At 46.0% G+C, this 27892-nt stretch overlaps 4 protein-coding genes across 5 annotated transcripts; 1 reads left to right on the plus strand and 3 right to left on the minus strand.

Moving 5' to 3' along the window:
• Positions 1 to 9444: 9444 nt before the first annotated feature.
• On the minus strand, positions 9445 to 11740 carry LOC136445814 (chymotrypsinogen A-like). The gene has a single exon (XM_066443958.1). The coding sequence runs from the start codon at positions 11738 to 11740 to the stop codon at positions 10511 to 10513; it is 1230 nt and encodes a 409-aa protein (XP_066300055.1). The 3' UTR covers positions 9445 to 10510.
• Positions 11741 to 13979: 2239 nt separating this feature from the next.
• Positions 13980 to 16105, plus strand: LOC136445581 (trypsin-1-like). The gene has a single exon (XM_066443668.1). It carries the CDS (start codon positions 14197 to 14199, stop codon positions 15418 to 15420), a length of 1224 nt encoding a protein of 407 aa, XP_066299765.1. The 5' UTR covers positions 13980 to 14196; the 3' UTR covers positions 15421 to 16105.
• Positions 16106 to 17770: 1665 nt separating this feature from the next.
• LOC136445580 (zinc finger protein 568-like) lies at positions 17771 to 20396 on the minus strand. Its single transcript, XM_066443667.1, has 2 exons — positions 20306 to 20396; positions 17771 to 19827 (listed from the first exon to the last, which is right to left on the minus strand). The coding sequence occupies exon 2, from the start codon at positions 19781 to 19783 to the stop codon at positions 18560 to 18562; it is 1224 nt and encodes a 407-aa protein (XP_066299764.1). The 5' UTR covers positions 19784 to 19827; positions 20306 to 20396; the 3' UTR covers positions 17771 to 18559.
• A 4353-nt stretch (positions 20397 to 24749) lies between these two features.
• Positions 24750 to 27484, minus strand: LOC136445576 (gastrula zinc finger protein XlCGF57.1-like). Of its 2 annotated transcripts, none has more exons than XM_066443659.1 (2): positions 27325 to 27484; positions 24750 to 26585 (listed from the first exon to the last, which is right to left on the minus strand). In XM_066443659.1, the coding sequence occupies exon 2, from the start codon at positions 26581 to 26583 to the stop codon at positions 25183 to 25185; it is 1401 nt and encodes a 466-aa protein (XP_066299756.1). In that variant the 5' UTR covers positions 26584 to 26585; positions 27325 to 27484; the 3' UTR covers positions 24750 to 25182. The 2 variants fall into 2 exon arrangements, with proteins under 2 accessions (XP_066299756.1, XP_066299755.1); XM_066443658.1 differs by having other exon boundaries at positions 27334 to 27483.
• Between the last annotated feature and the right edge of the window lie 408 nt (positions 27485 to 27892).

The raw sequence follows: 27892 nt of genomic DNA on the forward strand, positions 1-27892 counted from the left end.
CGGAGCCTTTCCAAAGGGCACAACGCCAACGGGACAAGTCTGGGGACCCAGGATTCAAACCCAGGACCTTTGGCATTGGTTCTGGGCCAAACACTCTGCCACTGAGCCACCGCGACACCAGTATGAATTAATAGGGCAACCTTGTATGCGATCGCTGTCCATACTTAATCATCTTTGATGAATTTCTAACTTTACATTCATTTATAACTTCAACTGTGGGGTCGTGTGGCGTAAAGACAAAGTGTTTGCCCAGAACCCAGAGGTCCTGGTTTCGAATCCTGTCACGTCACTGACGTTCCTCATTCCACCCAGGTGTAAAAATGGGTACCTGGCTTCAGTTTGGGAGGTAAAAGGCGGTTGAAAGGAGACGGTTGGGCTCCGCCTTCCAATACCGTGCCCTTGACACAACCTACTGCCCCTACGGCCTAAAGGGGCTATGGGACTACCTTTACCTTTACCTATATTCATCTAGGCTGCGGAAATCCACGCTGCGAGGCTCCCGACACGGCTCTCTCCTGGAGCTGGATGAGCGAACTGCCCGTGACGTGGCGGACTACTTGTGGGAAAAGCAGGTAATCATACTTATCAACATTCATGTCTCCTTTACAGACTTGAACATTCTAAGATTTCTGTTAGATATTGATACTTTACCTGATAATGCTTTTGTTCATTTTTTTACGCAATGGATCTCCTTTGTTATCTTCAAATTTGGATGCGCAAGTTTCATCTGAAAACCATATGCATACATTATATCCTAAGCGTTTTCATAAGTAGCTTGTTTTTGTTGTGTATCATTGTTTCGTTCGTACCTTGGGTGCTGTATCGTTACCGTATTAGTGTTTCTTACTTCGTAAAACTTTATGTTTAGTAATGCCGTGATGATATTTATCTTTGTGTGTAGTGATGCGCTCAAGTAAGCGTGTTAAGTTTCAGTGCGGCATCACTATATGTTTTTTTAATGTTCTTTTTAGCAATTATAAGCAAGATTTAAGAATAAAACATTTGAAAAATGAAAAAAAAGAAATGAAAAAAAAAGAAGAACTTTTCTAAAAATGTGTACAATCTTTATGAAAAGCATGTCGAGGAGGAGCGGGAAATCGAGATGGAATCCGGCATTCCTGATGTAGCATCCGGACCCGACATGGATTCCGGATTGATGAGCATCTTCCTCTCCGACGACAGTTTAGATGCTTCCACAGAATGCAGGTAAGTTAGCGATAACGTTAGCAAGTGTGACCAATCTCAAATGGGAATGGATTGATAACAAATTTGTAATTAATTAATTCGTATTTAAGTAAGAGTAGGTGGAAGAGTGAAGCTACTCTGATGGCTGAAACCAAAGCACGAATTCGAACATTTCTTAACCTGGTGAATTTACAAAAAGGGATTGTCAGATAGGGTTACGTCCACTTGCAAAGAGAAGGCGTCGAAATGAATTTGCTATACGAAGACAAGTGTGTAGCCTCCACCAGGCCTTCTTCCTATAGGGGTAAGGAATCGTCAAATTCGGCAAAAAAAAGGAATAATTGGTCGGGAGAGTCAGCCCACGTTAAGGCTACATTCCCTGCGCGACCGGTCAACCCCTTTCGTAGCCAAACTTCCCCTGACAGATTTTTCTCCCCATCAGCCAGCGTAGTCAGTCTGGTAGAAACTAACAGGTGTGTCATGAAAATTTTCGGTAAAACATAACCTTCTTGGCGAAGGTAAAAAAAGGGCTATCAGATAGGGTTGTGTCGGCTTGCAAAGAATGGACGTCGACATAATTTTGAAATGAATTCGAGACAAGTTTGCCCTAAAATGGTTTCCGTTCCTGTTCTAGGCTCAGATCCCAACAGCTGTGCACCCTGGCTCAGCTCATGAGAGAGCCATCCGGTTATCACATGCGGACTGAATGGAGTTACTTCAGCAGAGAAGGATGGGCGGCGATGATCGGACATCCCTGCCCAGGGACCGAGGAAGACACATGTGGCGAGTGTTATAATAACAGGTACGATCCCGGGGAGTTTGGGCCACTAAATGACCATCTTTTGGTTTATAGCTAGTTTCGGTGCAATAGGGATTTTACTTTGGGTCTTTGCGTTGTCCAGCTATCCAGGTATACAAATATGCCAATCTTCATATAATACTGAAACAAGTGTAAAGTGTATTGTTTATAATGTGAAGTTCCAGAATCGGTCAAACGTGTTATTAGGCTTTTGGATGGCCTTCTAGTCGTATATCATATATTTGGTAGTTTGCAGTATCTCACCACCTAAACCGACTTACTAGTATAATGAATGAATGAAGACCTTTATTGTACATTCGTGCCCCGAGGGGCTAGATACAGGTCGTCTAACATAAACCTAACTGACATGTAAGTGACATATACAGTGAAATATATACAGTACATAGTTTAAACACACATGGTAGACGAAAGTGATAAGCTAAGCTAATCCTGTAGAGTCAACTTCTTCTCGCTTCTTTGTACATGTGCAGATGTATGAACAGATCATGTTTATTACAAGTATGGATAGTTTTGGACGTTTTTGTCGGTCACTTGTTTTGTCACTTTTTCTTCATGTCACCAAGCAAAAAAAGAGGGTTGGAAAAAGAGGCAAAATAAAAAAACCCGACGAAAACGCTTTAAAATGTCCAAAACTAGCCGGAGCCTAACCTCTGCTTGGAGAGTAAGTTGTGCGACTTGTCTCGACCAGCAAAAGAGATATATTTCATTCGATAACATGTTAATATAACCAATGCAGATTTTCTGTGCCACGGTAGTAGCCTGGGGTCCAGTCTTGTTAGCTTTGGTCCACTCCCAACGTCGCTCCCACACTAGTAGTAGTGACGTTGGAAGCGGACCAAAGCCAACAAGGCTGGACTCAAAGCTGATGATGGCTGTTTCTTCGCTTCCGAACACTAACGTGGTATGTAATACCCATGTATCTCTGGTTTACAGGGTCATGCTGAAACGCATTGAGGACATACACTCGAAAATCAACACAACATTCTGCTGCACCGCCGACAGCTACGTTCAACTGACCGACGAGACGTTTCAGACCCACATGGAAGCTTTGAATCCAGACAACTGTGCGAACTTAGTGGGACTTGAGCAGGGTGAGCCGTGTAGCGCTAGTCAGTTAATTGCGGCCTACAATGCTGGCAGGCGTTTCGACAACTGGGGCTGGTTTGGTACAACTGGAGACGTGCAAGTGATGCTAAGCGAAGGTTGTTCAAATAACAGCACCGTATCGACATATGCATGCTACCGTGGGGTACTACCAGTGAACACTTCCCCTCAAAACGCAGGCTTGTTCTGCTGCTCTCCCCAACTGTGTGTGCAGTCGGGATGCACCGCCAACGTTCCCGGTTGCAGCAATCCACTCGGCATGGAAAGCGGTAAAATTCAGGATCACCAAATCTCAGCGTCGTCATCTGTTGACGATCACCCACCCGAGTACGGTCGTCTGAATTCGAACACCCCCTGGCAGTTTGACCCCTATTATGACGAAAGTCCGCGGTTCGAGGTTGATTTTGGGAAAATAGTCATTCTGACGGGAGTCATAACCCAAGGTGACGGAGAAACAGTTCGGACGTACGCCATACAGCACGGCATGACGTCATCTGATTGGATTGATTACGTAGATGAGTATGGGGAGGCCGTCCTTTTCTGCGGCCATGTTAACGGCAACGGCTACAACTTCCAGCATCTGTACCATCCTGTCCTAACCCGGCACGTCGCCATTCTGCCTCGCTTCAATGGTTGGGACACAAAGAGTCTCCGTGTGGAGTTTCTCGGATGTGGAGAAGATGACTGCATCATCGCTCCTGGTCCATTTCCAATGATGTACACTATAGACCCCAACTCCATCAGCTGTAGGAGCAAAGACTGTGTGTCCAACGTCACCACATATCGTGGCACCGTGCGGTCTTCTGGTAACGCCACCTGCCAAGACTGGACCTGCCCAAATCGTCACTTTGACTTTTGCCTGGAGGAAAACTTTTGCCGATTTGCACCTGCTGAAAGCAGTACCGACTTAGTCTGCCCTTCTGTCCCCGATTCTGGACAGTTGAACTTGACTTCTGCTCCCTGTCAGTCCATCGCGAATTGTCCAATCAGCGAGGCCGATGACGAACCAGTATTCCCCACAATGCACAAGTTTTACCAACACACCTTCGCCGCTCAGTATTGTGAGGAACGAGGAAAACAACTGTGTTCTCTGGAACAGCTGGTCTTGCTTAACACAATTCGAGACATCAAGGCAAAAGAATGGGGCTGGATCCGTGACCATGGTTGGGAAGCCATGTTTGAAGAAGACTGCACAAACGCGACTGCGGAATTTTGCTATAAAAACTTGTATCGCTATCGCCGTTCGAAGGCCGTAAGTAGCGTTGCCTACTGCTGCGACTCCCTGTTTGAACTCACAAAAGAAACGTATCAGAACCACAGCAGTGCTGAGAATGGCTGCCGTGACAGGGGAATGCAACTGTGTCTACCTTCCCAGCTGATGACCGTTCATGACGCTTCCGTAAGGCGCGATGATTACCCAGAAGACACCGCGTGGATGAACATGCCCGACAAAGTTGCATTACTGAACGAAACGTGTGGATGCAATGTTGGCGAAAAGTGTTTACGTAATAGAATACCTTTGTTCGAAATTGCCCAATCTAAAGCCTACAAAGCGCTTTGTTGTGAGGAGAGTTTCTTTCTAAGTGAAGAGACGATTTCGAACCAATGGGATGCTTTAACACTGTGCGTCATGGGAGGACTGCAGGCCTGTTCGCGCTTTCAACTCAACGCCCTTTATGGCGACGGAGTTCGGAACGAGGGGTTTGCATGGTTTGCCGAGTTGAACGGCGTGGCTACTCTGCAAACACCGTGCAACACATCAGATCACAACTGTGAAGATGACGTAACCTACGAAAATATAACTTCAACAAATGACACGGCCTTTCCTGTCTATTGTTGCAAACTAGAGTCACACCCAGTACCGTCTAACCCATCCATGCCACGGAAGGCTGATGAGACAAATCATTTCATTGGCTGCAACAGCCCGCTAGGCATGGAGAGTGGCATCATTGTACATGACCAGATCAACTCCTCCTCTTTCTCTGGCCAACAGCACACCCCAAACCACGCACGCTTGAATAGCAGGTCTTACTGGACGATTGGGGACTATGATAAAACGGCATGGATACAGGTGGACTTACGGAACTCCCATGTGATACCAGGGGTGATCACACAAGGGGGTGGTGACGTCGGCGGTTACGTCACTTCCTTCTCGTTATCCTTCAGTGTCGATGGTAGTCAGTGGCAGGCGTACACGGGCGACGAGAGTACTCAAATTCCGACGGCGTTTCTGGGAAATAAAGATGGCTACGCGGCAAACCACGTCTACTTTTCCCGCGCGGTTGCGACACGATACATACGATTGTATCCACTGTCATGGAAAGGGTTGGGCGGCCTGCGACTGGAAATAGTCGGCTGTAGATCCTCTAGCTGTACTCCAAGAAATAGAAACGAAAAGAGTGACGTTCAGTTTTATAATCGTCATGAGGTGATGTGTACAGAGCCGGAGTGTATCATCGGGCGCGGTCTGAACTACAGAGGTAAGCAGAACGTGACCAGAAGCGGTCAGCCATGTCAGAAATGGAACTCCCACGATCCACAGTACCATTGTACCACCCCCTCACTGTACCCAGATGCAGACCTCGCTGAAAACTACTGCCGTAACATACCGGATCACCCGGCCAAAGCACCGTGGTGCTACACTGGAGAGCGGGATTGGGAGTACTGCGGTATGGAACGTTGTGAAGTCGGCTGTGTGGACTTGAAGCTGAACTCTGTAGCAGGAGAAAACGACTGGGGGGAGTTCCTCCTCAGCTCCAACACAGACGACTACACAGACATCACGGACTTTTCAATGGCTACGAGAGAGGAGATTGTGGAGATGGGCCACCAAAAGGAAGACCTTATTCTGCAATGCACCTTCGACAAAGAACGTTGCTCATTGGACGATTTCAAAGTGACGCAAAACGCCAAATATGGCAACTGTTTCACTTTTAATCACGGTGAAGACGGCGTGGTTCGAAACACGACCAAGGTTGGAGCGGAGTACGGTTTAAAACTGACGCTGTCAATCGAGACAGACGAATACGTCGGACTCTTTGGACAGGATCCAGGGGCAAAGGTCACAATCCATAGTGTTGGGTCCACCGCATTCCCCGAAGGCAACGCTGTCAATGCCAAACCAGGGGAGAGTAGTTTCGTCGGCTTGAAACGCAGTTCAATCAGAAGACAGCCGCATCCGTACGGAGACTGCACTTCATACCAGGAAAGAGATGTGCTGTACGGTGGGAGGTACACATACGAAACTTGTCAACACTCCTGTCTGCAGGCAGCCCTACTGGAGCGGTGTGGCTGTTCCGACGAACTTAAAACCATCAACAGTACCCTGTGTAGTGTACTGAACAACACACAGGAGTGCTGTCGCCAAGAAGTCAGAACACGCCACGAAGACGGCAACCTGACCTGCGACTGTCACCAATCCTGCAGTGAGGATTCCTACGCACTCTGGCTGTCGTCTTCCCTGTGGCCGTCAGACAGTTATGTGTGGTACGTCCTTGAGAACATCCACACCAGGAGCCGGGCTAGAAATCTGCCACTCAGCCCCGAGGAACTGCGTCAAAAACTCGCGAGAGTACACGTGTATTTTCGTGACCTGAACTACGAACTTATCACTGAAAATCCCACCTATACTGAAGAATCATTACTTAGTGGCCTAGGTGGGCTGTTAGGGCTATATGTAGGACTGTCTGTCATCACAGTGTTCGAGTTCATCAACTTGCTGGTGGACGTCTTTAAGGTTGCTTGTAACAAAGAGGTGAACGATAGAAGCAATACGGGACGACCAGTCATGATATCTACCAACTAACGGTGTACAATTATATACTGGGGCTTTGTAATGGCTTGATAAAAATGCAATGTACAGCTACAAATAACTAAGATCACCAGTTGCTTTAGAGTGATAACTTCGCCTGCAGGTCAATATGTGCCTGTAAACGTCTACTTCTCGTTTGTTGTACCGCGGGCTGTGTTTTTGAAATAGCAAGTTGAATTTCACAGAAAATATCATCAGTCGATCTAAAACAAGCTTGTTAAGCAAATGATTGATCGATTTTATGCAACTTGATGGTTTTAACCCTGATGATGAATTAATTGTTTAAATCGTAATAGGTAGCAATGTAGTAATTTGTAAGTATCATGCTTATATGTACATGAAATATGTCTGTACTTATATCTAAATAATATGTACGTATGTGTAGATCTGGTGTATGTTTTATGTGTTGTATTGTTTACTGCGCCCTGGGAGATCAGCCACCTAAAGGAGCTAAAGGGCATCTCAATAAACCGACAGTTTCAAAAAGTACACATTAAATTTCAATGTGCAAAAAAACACACCCTAAAACACCCCACACCTCTTAAAATGGTGAGGGTGGTGGATGCTACATGAAACGTCTGACCACTTTCAAATCTATCCAATTTCTTTTTTTTAACGAACTCGCTCAGTGCAAGGCCATAGGGGCCACTCATCACTCTACTCATGTAGCAGCATCTCTTCACCCTAGGTCAGAAATATCAATGTTCGAGACAAGTATTGACTTCACTGACCCATTAGGAGAAGCAGGGGTTACGAAGGCTGCTCGGGAAATTCCCTGCCCCATTCAGGCCGGAATCTTTTTGGTCCACTCACACCGGGGCATGCCCCTGCTCTTTTTTCGAAAGATGTGGCGGGTTCTCTTACGTGCTCAAGGTGTGACTCTCCTCAAACACGGGACCTCCATTTAACATCCTATCCGAGGGACGTCCCTAACCCTAGATGAGCTAGGTACTCATTTGCACCTGAGTGGAGTGAGGAAAGCCGTGTTAAGTGCCTTCTAGAATAACTTCAATATTGAGTAAACATTACGCTCTTGAAAGCACAACCTTCGTATCTAAGCCTGAAGGCTTTCTGATCATTACACACCCGAAGCGTGGTTGGAGAAACGATGTCGTACGTGACAACCACACTATTCTATTGTGTCTGACGCCCGTGTTGTTATTGTTCAGGGTGAAACCTGTTCGACAGGTATAAGTTCACCTTTATACAACCTCTGCTATGTTTGGGTTACGTTTAATTGAGGGGAACAGACAGGATAACCTTTCACCGCACATTTATTTTGCTCCATTGTCCAAAAAGTACAAGAACGTTCACTTATCTTGACATATGCGTTAAAATAACGTCTTAGACTAAATACAGGCACGCGGCGCGGCAGCAGCTGGATATATTACACCGAATGGTCTGTTACACTTATCTTTCGGAGGCTGTACTGTACTGTGCATACTTAAGTGGTGTTGGCAATACTACACGTATTTAGGCTGGACTACAGTTCTATCATGATGCTTCAACATACAGACCAGATGTTACCGTGTATTGTTTTAAATGCATGTGGTATGGACTATATTATGTGCTATACTGTATCTCAAATGCTCTTCTACACACTCAGATGATACTTTACCTTAAACTGCCGTTTTACATCACTGTACACACGGGACAGATATACTAGATGCTATTTGTACTATATATGCTATTCTTGCCACAGTCTTTTCAAAGCATTTTTGTAGTAGTATATATTATCTAAACACACATGCAAAACTATATAATGCACCATATAGTTGCTATGAAGTATTTCGACACACAAACCATACTAAAAGATGTGCCATAGTGCGATACCATATTTCTACACACAGGCAAGGCTGTACAATGGACCATGTATACAGGCCATGCTACAAGATATACAATATAGTGCTATATAACATATGTACAGGCCAGACTGTACAATCTACCTGTACTATAGTGCTATATGATATGTCTACAGTCCAGACTATACAACGTACGTACCAAATAATGTTGTTTTGATATTTCTGCTTATGGCTTTATCATTTATGCCATACTACAAAATATACCAAGCAGTGGTACATAAAATTTCTACACCCAGATCAACAGTACTATGTACCATAGAGTGCTGTAGATTTTTATAATGACTAGCTACTTAATTTTTTTTTATCATATGCAGAAAAGGAAACACCAGAAAAATGAGCGATATTAAAATAGTATCTCAGCTAGTTGGAGACCATGCATTGTTGACGGAGTGCACGGAGTGCGCGGCGGTGACGACCCAGTTCTCACTCAACAAAGCTCCACTGCAGAGAAATACTCGTGGACTATACACGTTGTGTTTAAGAAGGAAGAGAGAGACCTGCCAGGGACAGCCGCCCGGTAACGCCACGTTACCTCCCACGATCTGGTTCCAGTTGCTTGGGCTCGTCGGCCGGATTCTGAGAAAGGCGGGGACGCCACACTCAAAGTACGCGCTGCTGTAGGTGGCCCTGAATCCACGGAATCCCCTTGCTCCCCTCGCAGTAGTGGAAGGCGGGAAACTACAGGGTGATCTTTCTCCCGGGCAGAACGCCGACCTCGTACACACAGTGGAGTCGGGCTTGGTAATTATGGGGCCAGCCTGGGGACTCGATGGCTCCGGCTTTATCCTTGTAAACACCGCCGCAGTCGACCTCAAATGTCGGCGCAGCGCTCAAGGCGAGCCCACAGGTGAAAGAGAGACACAAGACACGAACCAGACGGAACATTATGGCGGAAACGTGGGGTGGAAAGACGCAAGACGTGCTAAAAAAACGTCCAGAAGGTTCTGGAGTTGACCAAGTTCTGAAGGCGTGGTCTTAACGTGTGTGTACCAGTCGGACAGGTTTGACGTCATGGCAGTCAGGTTGGGAGGGGAGGGCGCCCTTAACTTGCCGCTGTGAGGTGGTTCTATCGCTGGTTATGTTTAAAAAAGACCCTAGAATTTACGAAGCACATTTCAAACATACCTAACATTTGTCGGCCAGAACATCCAAACGCACAGACATCGTATCGCATTGTGCAAACAAGAGCGCAAAACCTCAGTTTTGTTTTAGTTACCCTTAATTGAGGGGAACAAATAGAATAACCTTTCATTGCACATTTATTTTGCTCCATTGTCCATGTAAGGACATGTGGTAAAGTGCAATATAATATCTCTACACACAGGCAATACTGTACAATATACCATATAGAGCAATATGATATTTCTACACACAGGCCTGACTACAGGATACACCATATAGTGCTATATAACATATCTAAACAGCAGACTAGACCGGACTATATAATCTATCATGTAGTGCTATTTGATATGTCTACAGTCGAGACTATACAATCTACAAAATAATGCTGCATAATATTTCTACCCGGGCCGTAATAAAAATATACCATGTGGTGTTATATAAAATTTCTACACACAACATAAACATTACCATGTACTATAAGGTGTTGTGGACTTTCCTATATTCTGGATAGCCACTTGAAGTTACCTTTCTTTAAATATTATATGCAGGGAACAAAACAAGGGGACAAAATCACCGATATCAGCAAAATAGTTACGCAGTTCTCAGTTACGGGTTTTCGTCCATGATGTTGTGGATCCATTCGATGACCGAAGACACCCTAATGCTCACAGACGGATACCAATGCCCACATGGGAAACCATAGCCGCTAACGATCCCGAGTAGGTAAGCAGGCTCTTCGGACGCGAAGACCACTACGGGGCCGCCGGCGTCTCCAATGCACGGGCCCGGCCCGCCTTCAGGGTACCCGTACCCTGTGCACACTTGCATCATATCTGTAAAGTCGTCCCACCAATGTGGGCATATTGTGGTTACCGGCACATCGGCCTGTCGCAAGAAGGAGGACGGTTCTCCATCTTTGGAGGTTTTCCCCCACCCGGTAATGGTGACATTGGTCCCGGGCAAGTCAAATTCAAATTTGGGTTCTGGGAGGCAGATCGGCAGGACGTAATCATTCAGAGATACTGGGGATTTTACCTTCAGCAGGGCGATGTCGCTTTCATGAGTCCAGGGGTCGTATTGAGGATGTACAATGATCTTCTGGACTTTGACTGTCTCCTTCCACTCTGGGCTGTTGTTCATATTGTGCTCTCCAAAAACCACCCAAGTAGAATGTGTCTCTGCGTTACGAACGCATATCGCGGCGGTGACAACCCAGTTCTCATTCAACAAAGCCCCGCCACAGGCGTGATCCTTCCCATCCTTACCACCTAGACGGAGGGAAACTTGCCAAGGATAGCTGCCCGGTGCCGCCACGTTACCTCCAGCGATCTTGGTCTCAGTGCTCCGGCTCCGCGGCCTCCTGGGAAAGACGGGCACGCCACACTCGAAGTACGCGCTGCTGTAGGTGGCCCTGAATCCACGGAAGCCTCTTAGGGGGCTTCTCCGGTGAGTCGTGAAAACCACCGTCACTTTGCTGGTCTTTGACGTGAAAGAGCGGGTAGGGGAGATTTCCCTTCCACAGAAGACCCGGCCACCGATCAGGTCGTCCCCGTCATAAACCCTCAGCCGGTCCAGACACCTCCTGCCCACCCGTGGGCGCAAGTGGAAGGCGGCAAACTGCAGGGTGATTTTCCTCCCGGGCAGAACGCCAATCTCGTACACACAGTGGAGTCGGGCTGGGTAATTTTGGGGCCAGCCTGGGGACTCGATGGCTCCGGCTTTATCCTTGTAAACACCGCCGCAGTTCGCCTTCTCGTTGCCTTTGAAGGTCGGCGCAGCGCTCAAGACGAGCCCGCAGGTGAGAGAGAGACACAAGACACGAACCAGACGGAACATTATGGCAGAAACGTGTGGCCGAAATGACGCCAGACGTTCTAGAAAACGTCCAGAAGGTTCTGGAGTTGACCAAGTTCTGAAGGCGTGGTCTTAACGAGTGTGTACCAGTCGGACAGGTTTGACGTCATGGCAGTCAGATTGGGAGGGGAGGGGAGGGCGCCCTTAACTTGCCGCTGTGAGGTGGTTTTACTGTGTGCGCTGTTTTTTAATAAGCCAACCAAATTGAATTTCACAGAACAGCTGGTCATAGTTTCAAAATATATGCGTATAAAATCTCAAATAAAAAACATAAAACACACAACATCGTCTAGTGTTTGCAAGACACCCCTCAACAATGGACTCTTCCAGCATGCGCACTGCGAAGGGACGAATGGCAACACTGCTGTGTGTTATATTTACTTCACTGGTCCTCGCAGAGCTGCCCGGGGTTTGTATGAAGACCGCACCACTATCAGAACCTACATGGACGTTATGTCTTTTTCTTGGTGAAACTTCTTCACGGATCATGATGAATTTGTCCAAAGTTTTCTTCTAGACCAGTGAACTATCAGTGCATCACATACCGCTGTTCAACCGAAGTCACAACATTGTAAAAAAAATTTTCAAGACCCCTCAAATATAAGCTCTTCTAGTAGCGAAAGGTGCACGCATTAAATACTTCGTTGCACAGCTTATATTTGCTCCGCTGGTCATGACAAAACCGCCCGAGGTTTAGTTACAGATCAGCACTTTTACGTACTTGACAACCTCAGATTCCTTCTGCTATGTGTGATACGTGTTGTTTTTCAGGTAAAATTCCACTGGTAATGACAAAATAGTCCAAGGTTTGGTTAGAACGAATGTGTCATTATTGCCTACGCGACAATCACGCTGTTCTATTATGTTCTATTAACCCTCTTAGAAAAGACGGGTGCCTTTCTGGTTATTACGTATACGGCAAATATCCCCTCACCTTGTTATGACGAAATAGTCCGAACCTAGGTTAGCGAATTTGTACGTGACACAACACTGTTCTATTGTGTCAGACGCCCGTGTTGTTATTGTTCAGGATGAAACCTGCTGGACAGGTATGCGTATCACCTTTATTCAACCTCTGCTATGTTCGGGTTACGTTTGATTGAGGGGAACAGACAGGATAACCTTTCACCGCACTTTATTTTGCCCCATTCTCCGGCGGAGCTTCCATGTAAGACATCACGAAATCGCCGGTGAATGCACTCAGATACACGGCGACATGCCGACCTACGATCCGATTACCGGCGCTACGAACGTCCCTTGCTCCGCGGCTCGCACGTAAATGTTGGCCGACTTTTGTGGGTCGACATCACGAAATCGCGTGCGAATGCACCCAGATACACGGTGACATGCCGACCTGCGTGCCGATTATAGACGAGCGAAGGAATAGGCAGCGCTCTTCTGAGGCCCGTGGTATAAGTGGTATACGGTGGTACAGGTGGTTTTTACATTGAGACGTGCGAAAGAAAAGGCAGCGCTCTTGTGAGGCATGTGGCACAAGTGGTATACGGTGGTACAAGTGGGTTTGATACTGAAACGAGCTAAGGAATAGGCACAGCCTTGTTAGCTTTGGTCGCTATACTTAGAGCGTATTAATGACACATTGGTTCTAACCAAACCTTGGACTATTTTGTCATTACCAGTGGAGTTTTACCTGAAAAACAACACGTATCACACATAGCAGAAGTTATCTGAGGTTGTCAAGTACGTGAAAGTGCTGATCTGTAACTAAACCTCGGGCGGTTTTGTCATGACCAGCGGAGCAAATATAAGCTGTGCAACGAAGTATTTAATGCGTGCACCTTTCGCTACTAGAAGAGCTTATATTTGAGGGGTCTTGAAATTTTTTTTTACAATATTGTGACTTCGGTTGAAAAGCGTTATGTGATGCACCGATAGTTCACTGGTCTAAAAGAAAACTTTGGACAAATTCATCATGATCCGTGAAGAAGTTTCACCAAGAAAAAGACATAACGTCCATGTAGGTTCTGATAGTGGTGCGGTCTTCATACAAACCCCGGGCAGCTCTGCGAGGACCAGTGAAGTAAATATAACACACAGCAGTGTTGCCCTTCATCCCTTCGCAGTGCGCATGCTGGAAGAGTCCATCGTTGAGGGGTGTCTTGCAAACACTAGACGATGTTGTGTGTTTTATGTTTTTTATTTGAGATTTTATACGCATATATTTTGAAACTATGATCAGCTGTTCTGTGAAATTCAATTTGGTTGGCTTATTAAAAAACAGCGCAAACAGTAAAACCACCTCTCAGTGGCAAGTTAAGGGCGCCCTCCCCTCCCAACCTGACTGCCATGACGTCAAACCTGTCCGACGACAGGAACACACTCGTTAAGACCACGCCTTCAGAACTTGGTCAACTCCAGAACCTTCTGGACGTTTTCTAGCACGTCTGGCGTCATTTCGGCCACACGTTTCTGCCACAATGTTCCGCCTTGTTCGTGTCTTGTGTCTATCTCTCTCCTTTCGGCTCGCCTTGAGCGCTGCACCAACATTCGAGGGCAACGAGAAGGTCAACTGCGGCGGCGTTTACAAGAATAAACGGGGAGCCATCGAGTCCCCAGGCTGGCCCCAAAATTACCCAGCCCGACTCCACTGTGTGTACGAGATTGGCGTTCTGCCCGGGAGGAAAATCACCCTGCAGTTTGCCGCCTTCCACTTGCGCCCACGGGTGGGCAGGAGGTGTCTGGACCGACTGAGGCTTTATGACGGGGACAACTTTATCGGTGGCCGGGTCTTCTGTGGAAGGGAAATCTCCCCTACCCGCGCTTTCACGTCAAAGACCAGCAAAGTGACGGTGATTTTCACGACTCACCGGAGAAGGGGGATAAGAGGCTTCCCTGGGTTCAGGGCCACCTACAGCAGCGCGTACTACGAGTGTGGCGTCCCCGTCTTTCACAGACGGCCGTGGAGCCGGCGCACCGGGAACAAGATCGTAGGAGGTGAAACAGTGAATAAAGGCAGCTTTCCCTGGCAAGTTTCCCTCCAGGTAGGAAGCAAGCACTTCTGTGGTGGGACCTTGGTGAGCCAAAACTTGGTGATCACCGCCGCACACTGCATTATTGATGTAGGGTCTCGCTCTATTCGGGCGGTAGTTGGCGAGCACGATATAAACAAACCGGAGTCGAAGGCGATAGCCAAAGTAAGGAATATCATTGTTTATCCTCAATACAACGCCAAGACTCTAGAAAACGACATCGCCCTGCTGAAGTTGGACTTTCCTGTACCTCTGAATGATTACATTCAGCCAATTTGCCTCCCCGAACCCGGCATGCAGACTCCGGCCGGCACTGTGGTCACCACGACCGGATGGGGCGCACTCACCTTTGGTGGTGATATTACATCCATTCTTCATCAAGTCGACGCGCAGGTAGTAGGGGATGAAGAATGTAGGGAAATGATCTCCGGCTATATCAATTTCCCCATTTTTGAAACCAGTATGTGCACAAGGCCTCAAGACACTGTGGTGGACGCGTGTCAAGGAGACAGCGGCGGTCCCGTGGTGGTCTTCCCGTCCGATGGGCCTGCTTACCTGGTAGGGATCGCCAGCTGGAGTATTGGCTGTGGAAAACCGGACATAGCAGGGGTGAACACAGAGGTGTCATATTTCGTGCCCTGGATCTACGACATTATGGACAAAAACACTTGACATTTTAGCTGAGTTACTATTTTGCTGATATTGGTTATTTTTCCGGTGCTTCCTTCTTTGCATCTGATACAAAAAAAATCTTAATTCAAAGTATCTAGTCAGAATATAAGAAAGTCCACAACTGTTTATGCGATGTGTAGAAATTTCATGTACCACCACACGGTGCCCCAACGACCCAAAAAGAGGTCAAGGGATAGGTGAGGTGAGACATGGTATATTTTGTAGTATGGCATAAGGAGGCATATCATATAGCACTAAAGTACGGGTAGATTGTCCAGTCTGGCCTGTAAAATGTTATATAGCCCTATATTGTATATCTTGTAGCCTGGCCTGTGTCTACATGGTCCATTGTACAGTCTTGCTTGTGTGTAGAAATTTGGTATCACACTATGGCACATTTTATGGTATGGTTTGTGTGTCGAAATACTTCATAGTAACTATATGGTGCATTGTATAGTTTTGCATGTACGTGTGTTTAAATATTATATACTACGACTAAAATGCGTTGAAAAGACTGTGGGTAGAATACATATATAGAACACATATATCAGAAATACGGATCTGTTAAGAAATAATACGTAAGCATGTATTTAGTCTAAGACGTTATTTCAACGCATCTGTCAAGATAAGTGAACGTTCTTTTACTCTTTGGAGAATGGGACAAATAAATGTGCGGTGAAAGGTTCTCCTGTCTAGTATCTGTTCCCCTCAATTAAACGTAACCCAAACATAGCAGAGGTTGAATAAAGGTGAACTCATACCTGTCCAACAGGTTTCACCCTGAACAACAACAACACGGGCGTTAGACGCAACAGAACAGTGTGGTTGTCACGTACGAACTAGATTCTCTAACCAGAAAGGCTTCTGGCTTGGCTAAGAAGGGTACGATTTTAAGAGCGCATTGTTGCACTATACATTCTAAAGTTACTCAAACAAATGGATAGACTTTGAAACGGTCAGATGTTTCATGTAACATCCACTACCCTCACCAGTGAATGAAAGAATCTTCATGAGTCCAAAAGGTATCTAACCAACTGTGAAGTGATATGTAAATGAGGTGAAGATTATTGCTAGCTCATTAGCAACACAATTGAAAGCAAAGAAAACATGCTGTAAATAATACTTAATTGGAAAACTTAAGTATTATTATCAATATTCTAAGGATACTAATGTCGTAGAATGCCAAAGTCAAAATAGAAGTATTGAAAGAACAAAAATGAAGAATACCATATACCATACTCTGTGTGTTTAGGCTTGTTAAACTTTTTCTGACCACGTAGATTTTAGAATGAAGGCTCGCACGCATCATGAGTTTCGGAGTCCCTAGAGGATCTCATCCATATCATACCATGAAGACTAGCCGCCAGCTAGGGGCACTGTAGATCTACAACTTTCTATCTGAACAAGCCCGCACCTACTTGCTAATAAGTCTCATTCATGTGTTACTCCGCGTGTATACTGTTTATATCGGAGGGAAATTCCCTTTCAGCCAGCCCAACTGATCTGAAGTGTAAAACTGATGAAAGCTTGTTTGTAACTGAATAAATTGGCAGGTGAAGAACGGCAGCCGCGCACGAGGTCGGACGTGCACATGCGTGCATTTTGAGTGATGCGGTCGTGTGCTTACACCTGGAAAGTGCCTTTTGTGTCGTGTAGCTAATTGTAGTTTGTAATTACCTTAAAAAAAGGAATTGAATGCCTACTGGTAGTTGCCTTTTTTTCCACATGTTCTAGGGTAAATGTGCTCAACATAGAATGAATGACCTTGGTGCATTTCCTATAGCTTCATAACGAACGCGCCCTTGTCAAACTCTTATTATAGCATGTAAGCCTATGGGGCGAAAAAACTTATGAATGAGACCTTAAGTTTTTGTCTTCTGAAAGTAATAGTAAAATTCTAAGCTTAACCCATATTTACATTGTAGATATCAACCGTTTCAAAACTTACTGAATGGCCTACTATACATTTATGTATTTGTTACAACTCTGAAATTTGATCTTTGTATTTGTTTGTATCGGATTACCCGACAATAATACTGTTATCTGATTGCTATTTATTTGGTTTTGCCAGCTGCAATTTTCATTATCATAGGTGATGGTTGATATTAGCTACATGCTAGAGTGCATCACCTTTTTGTCCTGTATCTTCATTTGTTGACTAGTAAATAAATAAAAACATCTACAGGTGTCTTATAGCCACTTACAAGCCCGTACACGTCACAGATGTCGATATCCCTTTTGGTCATTTCTCGTCTTCACCGATGACAATGCTTGGACAATTCAAAGAACTTTGTTACTTGATATTATTTTATTAGAAGCACGGTAAAACAAATACATGGACATATTACATATAAATTATATTACAGCGCCACAGAAAAGCTGCATAAAATTAGACAAAGACAAACTTAAGAAAATTTTCTTTAATCTGAACAAGCGTAAGACAAATCAAACATGACTTAACCAAAATCAAAATAATGCGAGTGACAGAATGATACACAAAGTAATAGAAATAAATAAATAAACACAAGTACAACTTCACCAACCCCCAACCAACCCACAAAAACAAAGGTTTATCACAGTACTCAGTAGTCCATGTACTTTTAAGTCGTTTTTAATCATCTATACCGTGTCATAAGCATAATTTTGAAATTGTACCTTGAGGGTAGTGTAAGAGATCCTTTCAAAAGAACTCGTAGTTTTAAATCGTTTGAAAGTTCATTCAAGTCAATAAGATGGCCTTCTTCACGTGTTAGACTCTTCAAAAGTTGGACTTTTCGTCAGCGTCTTTTCCACGTTTATAACTACACAAAATATTCATCTGCCATCAAGTGGAATGAAAAAAAAAATAGATCACAGACTTCTATACCACCCGTCTTGCGTATTTTGCTAGTGCACATTCACCATTCAAATGTAGCCAATTTGATGTATATTGACTTGATTTTTTTACGGCGTAGTGGCCAGCTTTACAATAGGTTCCCTCGAAATGAACACTGGTATGTCATTAAGGTCCTCTCCAACATTGGCAGAGCAACTACAGTCGCACTGGTCACCCTTGTAGTTTTTTTCCTCCTGTATGAGTTCTCATATGTACAGATAAGATGGAATGGTTAACAGCCCTGTGCCCACACTCCCCATAAATCTAGGGTTTCTCACCAGTGTGCTTACGTTTATGTTTATCCAAGGAGGGTTTCCGTGCAGCAGAATAGTCACACTGATCACACTTGTAGGGTTTGTCTCCTGTATGTGTTCTCATATGCCGGGATAATGTAGAATTCTTAACCGCCCTGTACCCGCACAGCCCACACATGAACGGCTTCTCACCGGCGTGTCTTGCTTGATGTTGCTGCAAAGTAGATTTCTCAGCAGCAGAATAGTCGCACTGGTCACATTTGTGAGGTTTGTCACCTGTATGAATTCTCATATGTCGGGATAAGTTAGACCTTTGAGTTGACCTGAACCCACACTCCCCACACATGTAGGGTTTCTCACTGGCGTGTATTTTTAGATGAATGCACAAGTATTTTTTTGTTGCTGCAGAATAGCCACACTGGTCACACCTGTAAGGTTTTTCTCCTGTATGGGTTCTCATATGAACGGATAAGACTGACCTTTGAGTTGTCCCGTACCCACACTTCTCACACATATAGGGTTTCTCTCCGGTGTGTTTTCTCGCTATATGCCGGTCCAAATGGACCTTTTGTGCAGCAGAATAGTCACACTGGTCACATTTGAAAGATTTTTCTCCTGTATGAGTTTTCATGTGCAGATATAGGTTACACATCACAGCCGTCCTGTATCCACACTCACTACAACTGTAGGGTTTCTCACCTGTGTGCGTTTTAAGGTGGTTATTTAGTGTGGGTTTCCGTGCTGCAGAATAGTCGCATCGGTCACACTTGTAGGGTTTTTCTCCTGTATGAGTTTTCATATGATCGGATAAGTTATACTTTTTATTTGTCCTGTACCCACACTCCCCACAAATGTAGGGTTTCGGATTTTTCTCATTAGTTTGGGTGTGTTTTTTTATTAGATGTGTAGCTAAGTGGAGCTTTTTTGAAGTAGAATAGTCGCACTGGTCACACTTGTAACGTTTATCTCCTGTATGGGTTCTGATATGCTCGTTAAAGTGACCCATTTTAGCCGTGCTGTACCCACACTCCCCGCACTTGTAGCGTTTCTCGCCAGTCTGTTTAACCACACGTCTTCTTATATTTCCTTTGCTGTCCTGTATCTGGGAGGTTGGCTTGTTTTTAGGTCGGGGAAAGTTCAGATCACACGTTTCCTGCTGCAGGCCCATGTCTGTTGTCTGGGTCTCCCTGCTATCACTCACCTTCCCAGGGTGTTCAGTGCAGTCACTCTCCATCCCAGGATGTCCAGTACAGCGTTTTCCAGTGGAACGTTCTATTTCTGCAGGGGTGGGGCGTGGGGGGGTGGACAGTTAGACAAATACTTATTTCTTCTAACAAAGTATAAGATTATATTATCATTTTCATGGTTAGACCTGTCATTACACCTTCCGGGGAAAACCATGAATGTCGATCAGAGCTGAAGGGAAAAACTGACACAACTCGGACTTTACTCCGTTCTAATTTCTAAGCCCCCGTATCCCAGTGTTTTCTCCCAATACAGCCTTTTTTTTATTACCCTAAAGCACAGGCAACCCGATTTAAAACGGGACGAATACAAACAAACCAGTGTAAGTAGCAAAGGCCGCACGTATCTGCTTGACTTCGTCGCCCCCCTCCCCTTTACAAATATTCTACAATAACCACATCCGGAAAAAGGATATAAATTATCATCTTACGGTACTCCCTTTTCCACAGGAATGACCTTTAACTCTTACGCTTACTACCAGAATACTTGTTTGCACGCTTGTAAGTCTTACCTGCTTCCTATGATGTTTTTTCTTCACGCAACCTGGGCTTCTGCTGGCTCTTTCCTTCTATCGTATCAAGGGTCAGAGGTGAACGCAATGTGGGTCAAAGGTAACTTTGATATCCTGATTACCTAATAAATACATTTTACCTCGGCCAACACGTTAGACAGTTTGTCAATGTTTCCTGCAGGAAAGGAAGGGTAAGGGTACAGCAGTTGAGACGAAGCATGATACTTTTTGGTGCAATGCGGCTTCGCTACGGCATACGTATTTAGCAAAGCAAATCAGGCCACGAATGCATTGTAATCCTTACTGTGTACAATTTCCGTCTCTTCCCCCCGCACTGCTACCTTGACGTGGTGGGGAGGCTTAAGCCCCTGGCAGGTCTAACCATGCCGGGCAGGCTACGGGTGAGAGGTCAGACGAAAGGCAGTACAACAGTCGGAGACGGATACTCCAACCAAAAAAGCTGCACCTGCTGGGGCCGTCTTACACGTGGCAGTTTCTGCACCTGTGGGACTACGTGCGTCAGTAGGCGAGAGGGTGGAGAAGGTTCTAGTGCACACCCCTTGTTCACCTTAAAAATTCAATGTGCCGGTCAGGCACACAGGTCGCCAAAACAAGCAATGGCGCCACTCTTTACCTAACGTTGTACAAAGCCCTGTGGCGATGGAGAAGTGGCAACGGGAACAAGCAGAGGATGCTGCCGGGAGTTCTTAGCACACGACTCTGCACACAGGCGGCTGTGGGGTGATGGTCGTCTAACTGTAGACAGTGGTAGCTGCAGTGTTCGTATCCTCCCACAGCGACAGAGCAGCCTTTTCTAGGGACAGCACTGCTCTCCCCGGAAGGGGAAGGGGAGATAAAAGGATCCCTAAAGAAAGCCTACCACACAGCGCCCCTGGCAGGAGGCCGTGCCTGCATGGGCATCCAGTCCTGCGGCCGAGGAAACAGGAGAAACAAGATAAGGAAGCCCCTGACTCTGGGGGCATGGAATGTGAGGACTCTGCTAGACAGAGGAAACAGACCAGAGCGACGCACCGCACTCATTGCCAGGCTGTTGGGCCAGTACCAGATTGACATAGCAGCTCTGAGTGAGACCAGATTCGCTGGAGAAACTCAACTGGAGGAGATAGGCGGAGGCTACACCTTTTACTGCATCGGGAAGCCTCAAGATGCCTCGAGGACGTCTGGCGTTGGATTTGCTATTCGCACGGAGCTTGCGAGAAAGCTCGACAACCTACCGTGTGGGATCAATGACCGATTGATGACCTTACGTCTCAAACTTGCAAAGGACTGCTTTGCCACCATCATTAGCGCGTATGCACCTACTATGACAAACCCAGACGATATCAAGGAAGCCTTCTATGAGGATCTCAACCGTGTCCTCTCGGAGGTGAACAGCAAGGATAAGATCATCCTCCTTGGAGATTTTAATGCACGAGTTGGAACAGATGTGTCCTCCTGGCCGAACGTCTTAGGACACCATGGCACCGGAAAGTGCAACTCCAATGGACTGATGTTGTTATCGATGTGTGCTCAACACAGACTGTCCATCACCAACACGATATTTCAGCAAGCGGACAAGTACAAAAACACATGGATGCACCCTAGATCAAGACAGTGGCATATGCTAGATTACGTTATAGTGCGCCAAAAAGATAGAGGTGATGTGCATAGCACACGCTGCATGAGAGGAGCCGACTGTTGGTCCGATCATCGCCTACTCCGTAGCAAGATGGACCTTAACCTTGCTTTGAAAAGGAAGACGGCTAGAGAAAAGCCCCTGCGGAAACTGAACATTGCTCAGGTCAGCATCAAGCAGGAAGCACTGCAGCAAAATCTCCAGAAATCACTGTCCAACATCGAGCAGGAGCAAGACAACCTGGAAAAGAAATGGAGGACCTTCCGAGAGGCCGTCTACAGCGCTGCAGCTGACACCCTTGGTTTTGTAAAGAGGAAGCACCAAGACTGGTTTGATGAGAATGAAGAAGGCATTCAGAAGCTCATAGACAAGGTACATAAAGCACACAATGATCACCTTCATGACAAGACCAACAGCAGGACAAAACAGGATTACCAGCAGGCAAGGCAACTTCTCCAGCAGAAGCTGCGGAAGATGAAGAATAACTGGTGGGAAAGAAAGGCTGAGGAGCTGCAAGCAGCAGCCGACAACCACGACATGAAGACACTTCATGGAGGCCTGAGAGCCGTTTACGGACCCAAGGCATCTGGCTCAGCCCCAGTAAGATCTTCTGACCAGTCCACCTTGCTCACCCAGAAAACCGACATCCTTGCTCGATGGGCAGAACATTTCAACAATGTGCTGAACAGAGAATCAACCATCTCCGAAGAGGCAATCGCGTATTTGCCACAGCTACCAACAAAGGACTCAATGGCGGACCCCCCAACCACTGCTGAGGTTGTTAAGGCCTTGAGGCAAACAACACCCGGAAAGGCACCAGGAGCAGATGGGATTCCTGCTGATGTCTACAAGAACGGAGGCGACGTGCTTCTAGAGAAACTGACGTCCCTGTTCAATTCCATCTGGGAAGCAGGAGAAGTCCCACAAGACTTTAAGGATGCATCCATAGTGCATATCTACAAGAGGAAAGGGGACAAAACATCCTGTGACAATCATCGCGGAATATCGCTCCTGTGCATCGCTGGGAAAATACTTGCCAGAGTTATCCTCAACCGGCTCATCACGAACATTGCAGAGACTGTCGTTCCTGAATCCCAGTGTGGGTTTCGAGCTGGAAGGGGCACCAGTGATATGGTTTTCGCTCTTCGTCAGGTACAGGAGAAATGTCGCGAGCAAAATCAGGAGCTTCACTTGGCCTTTGTGGATCTAACCAAGGCGTTTGATACCGTGAACCGGGAAGGCTTGTGGAAGATCTTGCAAAAGTTTGGCTGTCCAGACAAGCTTAAGCACTGATTGCCTCCTTCCACAAAGGCATGCAAGCCAGAGTCCAGGAGAACGGAGATGCCTCAGATCCCTTTGAAGTGTCCAATGGAGTAAAACAGGGCTGCGTCCTCGCACCTACCTTGTTCTCCATCCTGTTCGCAGCAATGCTCCTTGATGCCTTCAGCAGTTGTGAAAGAGGGGTGTACATCCAGTTCCGCTCTGATGGAAAACTCTTCAACCTGCGAAGACTCCAAGCCAAGACCAAAGTGTTCGAGGCCATCCTACGTGAGTTCCTCTTTGCAGACGATTGCGCACTGGGCGCACTCTCCCATGAGGACCTGCAGTACATAATGGATCGCTTTGCAACTGCCTGTGGACGGTTCGGACTCACAATCAGCCTAGGTAAGACTGAGGCCATGTTCCAGCCCTTACCATCACAGGCTGCCAACGTGCCACCACCTCCTCCCATCGTCATCAACAACACAGAAATCAAGACTGTGGGAAAGTTCTGCTACCTGGGTAGCACCATCACAAGCAGTGGATCTCTTGACGCAGAGGTGATGCAGCGCATTGGAAAAGCAAGTGTAGCCTTTGGCCGTCTCACGAAGAGACTGTGGCACGACCACGGCATCCGCCTCTCCACCAAGATTTCTGTGTACAAAGCCGTTGTACTGAGTGCACTTCTCTACTGCTGCGAGACCTGGACAACCTACCGCCGGCACATCCAACTACTGGAGCAGTTTCATCAGCGATGTCTCCGGAAAATCTGCAGCATCAAATGGCAGGACAGAGTGTCCAACCTTCAGGTCCTACAGAAGTGTGGCCTCCCTAGCATTGAATGCCTGATCATCAAGTGCCAGCTAAGATGGACAGGACACATTGTCCGCATGGAAGACAGCAGAATTCCAAGATGCTACTATATGGGCAACTAAAAGAAGGGCATCGCAACCAGGGCAGACCCCTCAAAAGGTACAGAGACAATCTGAAGACAAGCCTTAAGAGCTGCAACATCAACGTTGACTGCTGGGAAGCCATTGCCCAAGACAGAGCGCTGTGGAGAAATCAGTGCGCGTTAGGAATTAGGACATTCGAGGCCAACAGAGCTGCTGCTATTCTGGAGAAGAAGGAGAAGAGGAAACAGCGCTCCACACCAGACTGTTCCTTTCCGTGCAGCATCTGTGGCCGTTCATGTGCGTCACGAATTGGTCTTCATTCCCACATGAGGACCCACCTTGGCAAATGACGTGTGAGCCTACTCATCTGTCGTACCGACAGGAGAATCCATCATCATCACAATTTCCGTCTAATGTACATCATTAATTTAGACTGTTACGTTTTAAACGCAACATGAAGCATCACCAACACTCTTGGGTATGTGAGCACGTTTTATTTGGGTACAGTGAACCATTAAAACTATTACTAAAAGGTGCAAACCTACATCTACATCCATAGTATTGGAATTAAGTATATACAAGACCACTTCGGCACATTTACCATAATCCTCGCCAGCCTATCTGGATTTGTCCACCTCGAATGTACATGTATATCTCTTTACTTAGGAATTGGTTTAGTTACATGTTAAGACTACAGTTAACGTGGTCACTACTGTATGGACTCCTAGAGGGGACCTTCTATCACATGGCTTTTCACGTTTTAAGAGGACAAGCAGTGTCACACTGGTATATTTGTTTTGTTTCGTCAACTCAAAGGAATAGACAGGCGAGACTTCCTCCGAGTAGTTACACAGATACCACGTATATGGTTTTTCCATCTGTGGGCGATCTCATATTGATTCATATGTCTGGATAACTGAGAGTTGCCCTGTATCCACACTTCCCACACGTGGGGTTTCTCTCTTCAGTGCATGGCTAGATGTTGGTCAAAAGAGAGTTTGCTCCCAGTGGATAGTTACACTGCCTCATGTGATCAGATAGGTGAGACTTCTTAGCCGTTCTGCATATGTATCCACACTTCCCACTCACTTGTGTACTTTTGCTAGATGATGGTTTAGAGCAGGTTTCTGTGCAGCAGAATAGTCGCACTGGTCACACTTGTAGGGTTTTTCTACTGTGTGGGTTCTCATGTGTTGGGACAAGCATGACTTTCGAGTTGTTCTGTACCCACAATCCCCACACATGTAGGGCTTCTCACGGGTGTGTTTAGCTAGATGCCGGTCAATAGTGGACTTCTGTGCTGCGGAATAGTCGCAATGGTCACACTTGTAGGGTTTTTCACCTGAGTGGATTCTCATATGTCGAGTCAAGGTAGTTTTGTCACTCGTCCTGTACCCACACTCCCCACAAATGTATGGTTTCTCACCGGTGTGTTTTCTTAGATGTTGGACCAAATTGGATCTGCGTGCTGAAGAATAGTCGCACTGGTCACACTTGTAAGGTTTTTCTCCTGTGTGAGTTCTCATGTGCTCGGATAAGTGACACATCTTAGTCGTTCTGTATCCACACTCCCCACACATGAAGGGTCTCTCATTAGTGTGGGTGTGTTTTGTTGCTAGATGCGTAGCTAAGTGGCGTTTTCTTGAAGCAGAATAGTCGCACTGATCACATTTGAAAGGTTTTTCTCCTGTATGGGTTCTTAAATGCTCGGAAAAGTGAGACTTTTTAGCCGTCCTGTACCCACACTCCCCACACATGTAGCGTTTCTCATTAGTGTGGGTGTGTTTTTTTATTAGATGTGTACCTAAGCGACGTATTTTGGGAGTAGAATAGTCACACTGGTCACATTTGTAGCGTTTTTCTCCTGTATGGATTCTGATATGCTCGGTAAAGTTAGACTTTCTAGCCGTGCTGTACCCACACTCCCCGCACTTGTAGGGTTTTTCATCAGTCTGTTTAACCACATTGCATTTACCCTCCAGAATCTGGGAGGTTGATTTGTCGTCAGGTTGGGGGAAATTCAAATCACACGTTTCCTGCTGCAGGCTCGTGTCTGTTGTCTGGATTTCCCTGCTATCACTCTCCCTCCCAGGATGTCCAGCAAACAGTTCTCGAGTAGAAAGCTCACAGCTAGACTCTTCCATTTCTGCTCTTATACCGCACGTTCCGTCGTTTGGAACGTCCTTTTCCTCGTCCTGCTGCCGTCCCGTGTGTGCTGTCTGCTCCCAATTCTCGTTCCAAGGATGTCCGGTTGGTTGGGTTGTGCCGAAGTAGTCGTAGGTGCCCTGGCCATCACTGTACGTTTCCTGGCACAGCGCGTTTTCTTGTTCATCCTGTTGCCATCCAGTGCCTCCCGTCTCTTCCTCTTTGATGCGCGTCTCTTGCCATCCCGTGTCTCCCGTCTTCTCTTCTTTGATGTGCGTCTCTTTCGCAGTTTGTTCTGCATGAATCTCATGAACAGGAGGTGCACAGTTTGACTCCTCCATCTCTGAAAAAATGGAAAGAAAATATAAGCAAGAGAAATCTCAAGGCATTAGTTCTTTCCAGAAAATAGAAAAGAGCTCAGATCTCACATGAAATGTTTTTTTTTTCTGAATGCAGAATGTAGTTTAATTTATGTATCGGATTGAATGAATTATTCTGCAAGTGGAAAGAAAACCTAACAGCTGTGAGGGTTTGCACTCATATCTTGAACAATAAAGTGACCTTCAGCCTCAATCTCATTGGAAAAGGATGGACAAAACCTGTGGCCACTGGAAATCTTATGACATTGTTAGGTTTCTACGTTCAATTTATTACTGCAGATTCTTACCATTGTGAGTGCTCTACAGAGCACTTAAAAGCCATGTACTTCTGAAATGCAATTTCTGGTCGCCACGTTCCTTTTAACGTAGAATAAGTGGAAAGTTATTGCATGCCATTTTTCCATGTATATGTCCTGCAAACGGACTCGTAATGGGTGGATTTACAATAGATAGATGAACTTGGGTCGACCTAGGATTTGTCCAGTCCAGTCCATGTCAAAATATTCCCCAGCAACCTCTGCTTGGACTTCGGGAGTCATTTGGTAGTTCAACCATCCTCTATCGACAATTGGCAACTGTTGGTGCCACATCCCATGTATTACAGAATCTGCCCCCTCCCCATTAAATACCGATCCCAAACACACTTTTAATTCTAAATTACCGCTGAACAAGGACTAACCAATTAGCAGTAACGACACTCACAGGTCTTACCTGTAGTTCTATTGTGGTTAGCGGTTTCCAAGAATTCTGGAATTCCGTAAATCGCGCCAGTTCTTCTTAGGATATGATATCAAAGACGATGACAAAAAACAAAATGGCGGATGACAGCTCACAGACGGGTCAAAGGTAAGAGGTCACAAACCTGACACACAATCAACATTGGTGAAACCACAGATCGCCGCATGACTCTTTTTCCTTGAGCCTAGCAAAGATGCTGTACTACTTTTATTTCTAGTAATGTGTGATACTGGGCATTAACCCCTCGCAAGTTTCTCGACCAGGGAAGAGGCCTGACCGAAGGTGTTGGTGGTGGTGTGAGAAATCTAAACACAACCAACAAAAATGAAAAAAATTGAATACAAATGTTGCGATATGTAGAATTTGTCTCATTTGGATTGCCGATATCATGGTGTGCGGGATAAAGTTTCCCCTTTATAACCCCATCATCTTACATCGCACACGCCCCCGTCCGTCATGTTTCTAATCACCAAACCTACACAAAAAGGCCTCAGATCCTGACGAATACATGTAAATTTACCTTTGACCCAAA

Source organism: Branchiostoma lanceolatum, chromosome 12, assembly GCF_035083965.1.
Source record: "Branchiostoma lanceolatum isolate klBraLanc5 chromosome 12, klBraLanc5.hap2, whole genome shotgun sequence".
Taxonomy (NCBI): Eukaryota; Metazoa; Chordata; class Leptocardii; order Amphioxiformes; family Branchiostomatidae; genus Branchiostoma; species Branchiostoma lanceolatum.